Here is a 12,290-nt window from a genome sequence, read left to right on the forward strand (position 1 = left end):
GCCAAGGGCCCTGCAATCTTGTCTCTTGCCTCCTTCAATAACCTGTGGTAAATCCCATCAAGCCCTGAGGACTTATCTACCTTAATCTAATGCTTCCAACACTTCCTCCTCCTTGCCCTCTAAATAGCCTAACATTCTGATATATTCAGCACTGATTTCCTGGTCCTCCATATCCTTTTCCTTGGTAAAAACTGAAGCAAAATACTCATTAAGTACCTCACTCACATCCTCTGCATCCAAACAAATGTTCCTTCCCCCCATCCTTGTGATTTCACCCTCTCCCTAATTATTCTCTTGCTCTTGATGTATGTTCAGAAAACCTTGGCATTCACCTTAATTCTTCTTGCAAGGTCTTTTCATGGCCCCTCTTGACTTTCCTAATTCCCTTCTTTAGTTCTTTTCTGGCTTCTTTATACTCATGTGCCTCGTTTGATCCTAACTTCCGAAGATTTACATACTTTTTCTTCTTGACTAAATTCATCACCTCTCTGGACATCCAAGGTTCACCTACCTTTCTAGCCCTGTCTTTCCTTTTAACAGGAACATAACTTTCATGTACTATGCAATTGATCTTTAAACACCATCCAAATGTCTGATGTAGACTTGCCAGAGAAAAGGGGCTCCCAATTAGTTCCTGCCTAATTCCTCTCTTAATTACCCTACTCCAATTTAAGACTCGACTGCAAGGGCCATATCTATCTTATCTATAGTTATCTTGAAAGTTAAGGAGTTGTAGTCACTGTTCCTACCTGTTCACCCACTGAAAGGTTAGTCACCCGGCCAGGCTCATTCACATATTGATTTAACAAACCTTCCTGGATCTACTTAACAAATACTGCCCCATCTAAACCCCTTGCACTGAGGAGGACCCAGTTTTTATTAGGAAAGTTGAAATCCCCCATGACAACAGCCTCTTTTTTTTTTAAACACCTATTTCCTGAATCTGAAGACATATCTGTTTCCTTAATGACCCGGTGGCTATTGGGAGATCTGTAGTACAATCCTGTCAGTGTGATTGAACTCTTCCTATTTCTGTTCTCTCCATTATGACTCCCCTGAGCACAGCTGTGATACTGTCCCTGATTAGTAGTACAACTCCCCCCCACCTCTTTTACCTCCTCCTCTATATTTTCTAAAACTTCAAAAGACCTGGTACATTAATCAACCACCCTGCCTCTCTCTCAACCCAAGTTTCAGTAATGGCTGCAACATTGTACTGATCCATGCTCCAAATTCATCACTCTTACCCATAATACACTTAGTATTAAAATATACAAACTTCGAACTATCCAACCCATCATACTTGTTATTTTGATTTTGCCTTTTAATACATTCCCTGACTTCTACCTTCTGGTCCGATCCTACCCTTACTGACCTGGTGCTCCTGTTCCCAGCTGCCTGCAAAACCAGTTTAAACTCTCCTTGAGTAGCACCAGCAAACCTCCTGGACAAGATATTGGTTCTCCTCCAATTCAGGTTCCACCCATCCCTCTTGTACAGGTTGCCCCTTCCCCAGAAAAGGTTCCAATGATCCAAGGACTTGAAACCTTGCTCCCTGCACCATCTCCTTCGCCACACATTCATCCATGTTATCACCCCACTCCTACCTGCACTAGCCCAAAACAGAAATAGCGAGATAGTAGTCATTAATTCATTTACTATTTCAAAATCTGATCATAGACAGGAGAGGTTGTTCATAAAACATTGTGTGTGGGTCTTCAGGCTCCTGTACCGGGTGGTGAGGATCCTTAATGATTGATGCTGCCTCTTGAAGGTGACCTTAATGGTTGAAATGTATGCCTGTCTTTGAGCTGGTTGTGCCTACAACACTCTTCAGCCTTTTTCAATCCTGCACATTGTGATATAACCAATCAGAATGTTCTGCACCATGCATCTATACAAATCTACTAGAGTCTTTATTGACAATACCATATCTCCCCAAACTCCTAATGAAGAACAGCTGCTGGCATGCCTTCTTCATGAAGGCATCAGTGTGTTGAGTCCAGGAGTGATTTTCTGACAAATTGATACACAGGAACTTTGCAAATGGTGCAGAATGGAGACCAGAAGTTACTCTCACATTTCAGACCTATACAGAAACCTTGTCAACAGTTACGTGAAATTCAATGGGAATTTACACTAAATGTAAGCAGAAAGCTTCAGTCAGTACTTGAACACAAAGACATGTGGGAACAAACTGAATCGGTGCTCCATTAAACCAGAAGAAAATGATTCATTGAATCATTATTGACAGTGTGCCACAAATCCTGAATAGTACTGCTACCTATTGCAGCAGAAAAGTGTCAGATACAGAGATGATGTATCTTCTTCCCAACAAATGCTCTATTAATGGTGTTGCAAATCTCCATACACATTAACTCAAATTAAAGATAAATATATCTACTCTTATTTTCAGCAAACTAAGGAATACTAGACCATCTATAATGTGATTTGTCAATGTCTTGGATCTCAGACTTACCCAATCATTTTATGCATGATATGCCTTTCCACAGTTCCACCCCTCTGACTCTCAACACAGCAGCCCCTCAGGGCTGTGTACTAAGTCCCCTCCTTTACTTCTTGTTACCCATGACTGTGTCGCCACCCACAGCTCCAATCTGCTAATTAAATTTGCTGACAACACTACGTTGATTGACCTAATCTCAAACAAGGTGGCCTACAGGGAAGAAGTCACCTTTCTGACACAGTGGTGTCAAGAAAACAACCTTTCCCTAAATGTCACAAAAACAAAGGAGCTGGTTGTGGATTACAGGAGGAATGGAGACAGGCTAACAGCAATGGATCTGGGATTCAGACGGTAAACAACTTTAAGTTCCTCAGCATCCACATCTCCGAGGACCTCACGTGGTCTGTACATACCAGCTGAGTAGTGAAAAAGGCACAACAGTACCTCTTTCACCTCAGATGGCTGAGGAGGTTTGCTATGGGCCCCCAAATCCTAAGAACTTTCTACAGGGGCACAATTGAGAGCATCCTGACTGGCTGCATCAGTGCCTGGTATGGGACTGTACCTCCCGTAATCGCAGGACTCTGCAGAGTGGTGCGGACAGCCCAGCGCATCTGTAGTTGTGAACTTCCCATGATTCAAGATATTTACAAAGATAGGTGTGAGAAAAGGGCCCGAAGGATCACTGGGGACCCAAATCACCCCACCAACAATTTATTCCAGCTGCTACCATCAGGGAAACTGTACCTCAGCATAAAAGCCAGGACCAACAAGCTCTGGGACAGCTTCTTCCACCAGGCCATCAGACTGATTAACTGATGCTGATTTGAGTGTATTTTTGTGTTACATTGTCTATTCTATTTATTCTAAATTATAATAAATTACTATGATTGCACATTTAGACAAAGACGTAAAGATTTTTACTCCTCATGTATGTGAAGGATCTAAGAAATAAAGTCAATTCAGTTCAATTACATGTGATGTGATTTAAAAAAAAGTAAACAGGGATTATAAAAGTGGTTCTATGTTGATGAGCATGATCAGGAGTTGATCTACTGACGATTTCAGAATTTTTCTTCCAATGAGATATTCACATCATGCTTGTTCGTCCATCGTTGACGTCGATGAGGACCTCGACACCATTATGATGGTGTCGAGACTAGCGCGTGATTTGGATTTAAGTGAGGGAGAGTTGCGCAGCGTCAGCCTCACTCTCTCTTCCCAATTCCCATCTGGATCCACTGGCAAGACAGAGTCTAGATGGCTGGAGATGGGTCTAGGTGCAGTGGATGACCAGGATGTCTTCTGTGTCTTGTCCTGCTCTACACGTTCCACGATGCTTGCAGAGACCACCTTCTTGACCGTTGGACCTTCCGCTGGTCTCGTCCGCTCAATCCGCCAGAGTCTGTCTTCACATGCTGGGATAGACAACTCCCTATCTCACCGAGGGTTTCAGACCCGTCAGCTACCCTCACCTGGTTTAGCCGGCTTGTCGAAGCCGTTGCCCGGGGTGTGGCTGCTGTCGCATGCAAACAGCTACGGGGAGCCACAGGTGAGAGCTGCATGCAGTCTACTCAATGATATATAAATGCAGATCTTCAAGGAACAAAGAAAGAATACAAGAGATTCTGTAGATGCTGGAAATACAGAGAAAATGCTACAGGAACTCAGTAGGTCAGTTTGATCTGCCAGCCTCAGAGCAGTCTCATCATCAAGCACATGAGGCCATGAACCAACATGTTCAAATGGGAATCAAAAGTGGAATTAAAATAGTTGGCCACTGGGAACTCCTGCCTGTTGCAGATGGAGTGAAGGTACTCGACAAAGCAGTCAGTCCCTAATCTTTGTCAGATGTCACCAATGCAGCTTAAGTGTTGTCTCGCCTAGAAGGACTGGTTGTTGGCCCTGAATGGTGTTCAGGGAGGTGCTTGGGTAGGTGTTACACTTGTGCTGCTTGCGGGGATAATTGCCAAGAGAGATAAGTGCAGAGGGACTAAAGGACAAGGAGGATTCTCAGATGTTCTGGAATGGAAAGAATGGTAATAAAGAGGACAATACCCCGTGCAGAATTAGACAATGCAATGGTGAACCTGCAACATTTGCAGAGGTAAGGTTACTTTTAAAAATATTCTCAGAAACATTAGCAATAAAGGGCATTGTTTCTGAATCATGTACGTCAAATCTCCTGATAAAATCTGTGATCACCATTTCAGCACTTAAGAGTACAATACAGCATCTCTTACATGCCATTACGTGCATGCGCACCGCATGCCCATGTGTGCCTGTGCTTTTGTTTTCTGTTTTCTCTCTCTCTCTCTCTCTCTGTCCAGCTTTTCTTGTTTAAGGTGAGCTGCGCAGCTGTCAATCTCCATTTAGAGCACTGCTGGATCTGTCTCCTTGTCAGGACTGCTCCTATCAAGATTTGGAGAGTCCAATTTATAGAGTTTGGCATCTGGGAAATGGGGGGATAAAAAAAAGTAGAGAGAGCAGCTGGGGAGAGTTGATAGTAAAAGAATCACACTAGTTTCCACATTAAAAAACTTGTAATCTTCATGCTCTGGCCTGTGTTTTCGTATTGTGGATTTTGGCTTTTGGATTACTCCCTTGGATTTGGTTGCCCTCAATCACTTCTGTAAATACTGTGAATATTCTGCAAATAGGACCATTTGTGACTGTCCCTTTTCCTGTCACAAACAACACACAACACTGAGGGAGCAACACACATAAAAGTTACTGGTGAACGCAGCAGGCCAGGCAGCATCTCTAGGAAGAGGTACAGTCGACGTTTCAGGCCGAGACCCTTCGTCAGGACTAACTGAAGGAAGAGTGAGTAAGGGATTTGAAAGTTGGAGGGGGAGGGGGAGATCCAAAATGATAGGAGAAGACAGGAGGGGGAGGGATGGAACCAAGAGCTGGACAGGTGATAGGCAAAAGGGATACGAGAGGATCATGGGACAGGAGGTCCGGGAAGAAAGACAAGGTGGGGCGGGGGGGACCCAGAGGATGGGCAAGGAGTATATTCAGAGGGACAGAGGGAGAAAAAGGAGAGTGAGAGAAAGAATGTGTGTATAAAAATAAGTAACAGATGGGGTACGAGGGGGCGGTGGGGCATTAGCGGAAGTTAGAGAAGTCGATGTTCATGCCATCAGGTTGGAGGCTACCCAGACGGAATATAAGGTGTTGTTCCTCCAACCTGGGAGGACTTGTTGTTAAGTTTCTTCCCCAACACCCCTAGACTAGAGCCAATAGGGGGACGTAACAGATGCAAACTGCAAAACTGCAAGCAACTGCTAAATCCAGTTCCAATGAGGATTTCAAAAAAACCTGGAACCTCTGAAGTAATTGAACATATATAAGACTTTTTACCCCCTCTGGTAGCCACCTTGAATTTCACAGGACACTAGCTGACTTCAGAGATGCGATTTACATTTTGGTTTTACATTTTGCTGATATTAAATGGTTGCACGATGTTTGAAACAAGCTACTGAATAAAACAAGACAATGAAAGTTTGCTCTAGCAAATAGAGGCTCTATTTTGGTACGAGCAAAGGAGGTTTAACAAAACAACACCATGTCATTTTAATTACACAATACACTTGACTATAGAGGAAATCATTCCAAAATTTTGGGTTACAGTGAATTTTTTAAGCATTTTTTTCTTAAACTAACTTCAGATCGACAGGGCCCTCCTCATGAAGGGCAGCATGCAACAATACCGATTCTCCCAAAAAAACTATAAGGAATAACAATAGACAGAATAAAATGCCAAAAATATACAGAAAATTATCTTCAAAAGATTTAACATTCTGAAGATCAGGGAGCATCTGTGGAAAGTGTCTCAGCTCAAAGACCATTCATCTGGTAAAGGGACCTTGACCAGTTTCACCTTCCAGCATTTTTCACTTCTATTTCAGATTTTCAGCTTCAACATTTTTTAAAAAATTCTTTACTGTCAAAAAATCTCTTCAATGTTAACAATAAAATAGCCACACATGTCCCAAAAGTACAATTTCACAGAATGTCAAAATCACTCCTGAGTTGAGGGATTCCGACCACATCCTGCTCGGTTATGACCAGAATTATCACCTTCACGTAATGCTTGACAGAATCTGTACCATATTGCCAAGGAGAGTGGAGAAATAAAGAGGAATTTGCCTGTCTTTTGGGAGCTGGCTGATGGCATTGCCACAGATGTACCTTGGTGTTCCCATTCTGTCACCATGCAAAAAGATGAGACTTCTGCAGGTAAATTTTGCATTGTGCTTGTGCATAGATGCATATGATGGTAAAACTGACTTAGACCTTGATTTTGATATGCAAACAATTTGAAAGATGCCCATGTTTACAAAACTTACTCAAATATTTTACTGCACTGATGTACAATAGAGCCAACCATTTAGTTTTCACCATGTACCAAATGTGTCATCTCCAAAGATGAAGTCCCAATCAGATGTAGGTCTTGGAGAGCTGGTCCTTGTATTTGAATAATGGACAAAATTTTCTATTCCACATCCCTTTCTTGAATACATTTCTTTTAAAACCTTTTAACACACCCAAATCTAATTATGTCAAAAAGATGAACTTCAGGTCACCAAATAAAAATTCTCAACATAGAAGCTTGCAGGCCAAATATCTAAATAAAGTTGCCCAGATGATCTGGAATCAGGAATTAATTACAAATTCCAACAAAGAGCTGTTCCTCATTACCAGACGCCTGAAAATCAATTTCAAACAATGAGGCTATTTCAGGGAGGAATCCAGTGTGCACAAAGAAGCACTGTGTTGCCAAAACCACTTAGCCAGATTTTAGTATTGCTGCATAAATAGTATGAAATACACAGTTGTTCACTAGTTTCCTCAGGCTATTTATTTCACATAAATAAAAAGTGATGCCTGCTCACCATTACAATTGTTAACAACATGCGGCCCAATGCTGCTGTCTAGTCTGAAATCCTTCATTCTCACAAACAGAAGTTGTCATGCTGTACAACGTGATCACAAATGCTTGCCATATGGACCATCATAAATCTGAGGCTTAATTTAAGCCTTGCCTTTCACCTTACCTTAGCGACCATAAGCCCAGGTGCTGATATTTTCAGCCAATACCAAACAATGTTCTCTTTGACCCTTTTAATACAATCCAACAATATGAAATAAAACACATCACGTTCAAGGAGGAAGGAGTAAGAAGGAAATACTTATATTAATTTCGCGCATTTAATGACTTCAGGAAAATATTTTACAGTCAACTAAATACTTTCCAATCAGAAAACTTCTGTTAAAAGTAACAGCTAATATGCATGGAGGAGTCTGACAAACCACATCTTTGTGATGTTTTGGGGGCTAAACATTGCACAGAATAACAATTAAACTCCTTGTTTTCTTTAAATAATGCATAGTATTTTGTTGTCACACTAAGGATTCATGGATTACATCACAAACCTAAACAGATCACCATCTACTTTTCTAGTACTGCATTGTTTAAATTTAAATTACATAATCAAGTTTCTGCAGACTGATAAAAATCAATTTTAATTTTCATATTCATTCACTATTTTACATGGATTTATGGCAAACTCCCACACAATGGCTTAACTAATTATCCACCTATCAATGAAGCACATAAAATAAGTCAACTGTAGAAAATGGAGGCCTTTCAGCTGATAGAAAACTTTGAAAGATCACTTCCTCACACATATCTTTGTCACATATTCCAGTGAAGCACAAGTCTTTAATGCTAATGAATTGAATAATCTTAATGTAAAAATATGAATGTGTCCAAAGGAACATATAAGCCAGTGCATTATACATCAAATAAAAACGTAAACAACAGGAATTCTGCAGATGCTGGAAATTCAAGCAACACACACCAAAGTTGCTGGTGAACGCAGCAGGCCAGGCAGCATCTCTAGGAAGAGGTGCAGTCGACGTTTCAGGCCGAGACCCTTCGTCAGGACTAACTGAAGGAAGAGTGAGTAAGGGATTTGAAAGCTGGAGGGGGAGGGGGAGATGCAAAATGATAGGAGAAGACAGGAGGGGGAGGGATAGAGCCAAGAGCTGGACAGGTGATAGGCAAAAGGGGATACGAGAGGATCATGGGACAGGAGGTCCGGGAAGAAAGACGGGGGGGGGACCCAGAGGATGGGCAAGAGGTATATTCAGAGGGACAGAGGGAGAAAAAGGAGAATGAGAGAAAGAATGTGTGCATAAAAATGAGTAACAGATGGGGTACGAGGGGGAGGTGGGGATAAAATAAAAATGTTATTGCTTTTTAAAGTTCACATCCCTGATAACAGAGATAGAGAAAACAGTTCTTAGAAACTAAACAGGAGACAACCAAAAGGTGAACTTCTGCGATCCAAGTCAAATATTAAAAGGCACAGACACAAGACAGCAAGGACACCATTTTGTGCAAACCAAAACATTAGTACAAAAGGGTATTAGCTAAAATTGGAGAATGTTTCAAACTACTAAATAAACAACGTACAAAATGATAGACATAATAAGCATTTAGAATGATTTGTATGTCAGGGATGACACAAAAAAAAGATTTCTTTGTCATGACCTGAAAGACACTGAGTGATGAAAATTATTTCTCAGTCTTAAACGGATGAACAGGATTGGACAAGTTTACTCTCTCACCTGTATTGAGAATATTCAATAGCAAACCAGGTTTGCTTGCCCAACTGATGAATCAAATATACAATTTCCAGGGCCGTAACATGATCTGAAACCTTTCCAATGCAACATATTTGCAATATATGTCAAGCTTATCAGCTAGCATTGCCAATTTACATTACTTGAAAACTAGCAACAGCACTGATTTAGGAGATGTCTCTTTTCATCAACAGCTTTTACCCTCACTGCCTATTTACCACACTGTGAAGCATTAATTTTCCAGATCCTTGCTCAAACTCAAAATCCACCACTTCATGCTTAGAAAATAATCAACTTGAATTTATCAAACTCACTGACACAGATGTTAATACCGTGAACCAACATCTATCTGTCTTAACTGAGCTGATACGTTCACATAACAGAAAGGAAAAATAATAGGATTTTATTTACTGAGTTTTGTGTTGCTTAAGTTAATGTTATTGTATTTATCATGGCTCCATTATATGAAATCTGAGACCATTGAATCTCCACTTCTCTTCAGAAGTCCAACTTCCCACTCCTGACACCAAACCTGTGGGAGTCCCTGAAGCTTTCAGTACTGCATCCAGTTGAAATGCTCAACAGAACATGTTTTTAAGTACCAACAACTGATTCTTACAATGTTCTAATAGTCTAATTTTAGTATCACCGTTGAGTTACCCATCTTTGGCTAATCGAATATCATCAACGAAATTCCAACAATGGCTTTTTTTCTGCTATTGCCCATAGGACCAATTCATTCAGAAACAACAAATAATTTGGAAAAGATAACTATTATCATGGTTTTGTTTTACTACGGTTGTCAGAGCAACAAAGAGAAAGCATGTACTTATCTTCACAACAAAAACATAGACTTACCCTCCGAAATGATATCAGATAAAATGTATCTCCTTTCCTACGGATGGCTTCAAAGAAGCTTGGATAATGTCTGTCTGGCACATAATAAACTTGCAATTCATTCCCTGAGTTTCTGTGAAGGTGAGAAGTATGGGTTAAAATACGAGAAACATGAGGCAATACTGCTAAAAGTATGATCTAAAAGGAAAAAAATATGTAAGACCATAAGACACAGGAGAATTAGGCCATTCAGCACATCAATTCTGCTCCACCATTCCATCACGGCTAATTTATTATCCCTCTCAATTCCATTCTCCTACCTTTGCCCCGTAACCCCCAACACCCTGACTAATCAAAAACCTATCAACTTCCACGTTAAATATACTTAATGACTTGGCCTTCACAGAATTTATTGTGGCAATAAATTCTATAAATCTGTCTAAGTCCCTCTGCAGACTCCCTGCCTATCCAGCTATCTTCCTGTCATCTGCAAATGTGGCCACAAAGCCATCAGTTCAGACATCTAAATCTTCGATATACACAACACCACTAGTCACCGGGAGCCAACCAGAAAGTCCCCCTTTATTCCCAGTACCAGACTCCTGCTAGTCAGCCAGTCTTCTATTTGTGCCAGTGTCTTTCCTATAATATCATAGGTCTTATCTTGTTAAGCAGCCTCATGTGCAGCATTTTATCAAGGCCCTTCTGAAAATCCAAATAAACAACATCCATTACCTGTCCTTTGTCTACCTTGCCTGTTATTTCCTCAAAGAATTCCAACAGATTTGTCAGGCAAGATTTCCCCTTAAGGAAACCATGCTGACTTTGGCCTACTTTATCTTGTACTTCCAAATACCCGAACCTCTTCCTTCATAATCAATTCCAATATCTTCCCCAACCACTGAACTCAGGCTAATTAGCCAAGAACTTCCTTTCTTATGTCTCTATCTCTTCTTAAAGAATGGATTGACATTTGCAATTTTCCAGTTCCCTGGAACTATTCCGAGTCTAGTGACTCTTGAAAGATCACTGCTAATGCCTCCACAATCTCTTAAGCTACCTCTTCTAGAACCCTAAAGTGTAGTACATCTGGTCCTGGTAACTTAATTACCTTCAGACCTTTCAGCTTCCCAAGTACCTTCCCCTTAGTAATAGCAGCTAAACACATTTCTGCCCCGACACTCTCAAATTACTGGAATACTGTCAGTGCCTTCCATAGTGATGACAGATGCAAAGTACTTATTAAGTTTGTCCACCATTTTTTGTCCCCCATTACTACCTCTCCAGCAGTCCAATACCCACTCTCGCCTCTCCTTTACTCTTTACATATTGAAAACAACCTTTGGTATCCTCTTTTATATTATTAGCTCACTTACCTTCATATTTCATCATTTCTCTCATGGTTTTTTCAGTTGCCTTCTGTTGGTTTTCAAAAGCTTCCTAATCTAACTTCACACTAATTTTTGCTATATTATATGCCCCATCTTTGGCTTTTATGCTGTCTTTGATTTCCTTCGTCAGCCACAGTTGCCTCATCCACCCTTTAGAATACTCATTTCGTCTTTGGGATACATCTTTCCTGCGTCATCCGAATTTTTCCCATTACTGTTCTGCCATTATCCCTGCTAGTGTCCCTTTGCAATAACTTTGGCCAGCTCTTCCCTCATGCCTCTGTAATTCCCTTGACTCCACTGTAATAGTGATACATCTGACTTTATCTTCACCCTCTCAAATAGCATGGTGAATTCTATCATATTATGATCACTGCTTCGTAATGGTTCCTCTACCTTAAGCTCTGTAATCAAAACTAGTCATAAAGAAGAAAACCAATTAATCAATCTCTGAACATTCGCAAAGTTCTAACTTGGAAATGAAAAATATTGGTTTAAGAAGGAAGATGATTGACGATTGAGTGCTTTAACAAAATTTATTCCAAATAAATTGCTTCCACACATTTTAGATTTCTGAAGCATGATTTGTTCTGCCTGAACTGTTGTTTTTACATTGAGACAAACTTATGTCTTTGTAAAGAAGTGACATATAGGCATGATCATCAAGATATGGATGTCAGTCAAGATTTTTCCCTCATTTCCAATTGATGCCAACTATTGGTCAATATTTCCATATGCAAGCTATGTCATCAACATAATTAGCTGATGTCTTTCACTCAACACAAATATTAGAAAATGTGTAAAATTTTCTGCAATCAGTTGATTTTCCAAACAGCAACATTGAATCGCAGCCAGTTCCAAGAGACATTTCCTTCTATAACCAGCATCTAAATTCCTCTTCAAGAGAACCAGATGCTGGTTCTGGAAGGAAGTATCTG

The 12,290-nt window shown here is 40.5% G+C and overlaps 1 protein-coding gene across 1 annotated transcript in view; it reads right to left on the reverse strand.

The window, feature by feature from the left end:
- The window catches only part of atf6 (activating transcription factor 6), a 423,807-nt gene that overhangs the window by 193,627 nt on the left and 217,890 nt on the right, over window positions 1-12,290 (reverse strand). The window contains exon 14 of the mRNA XM_063063732.1: window positions 9,983-10,094. Within this exon, the coding sequence (XP_062919802.1) occupies window positions 9,983-10,094 (112 nt within the window). The remainder of the gene's footprint in view (window positions 1-9,982; window positions 10,095-12,290) is intronic.

Source organism: Mobula hypostoma, chromosome 12, assembly GCF_963921235.1.
Source record: "Mobula hypostoma chromosome 12, sMobHyp1.1, whole genome shotgun sequence".
Classification (NCBI taxonomy): Eukaryota; Metazoa; Chordata; class Chondrichthyes; order Myliobatiformes; family Myliobatidae; genus Mobula; species Mobula hypostoma.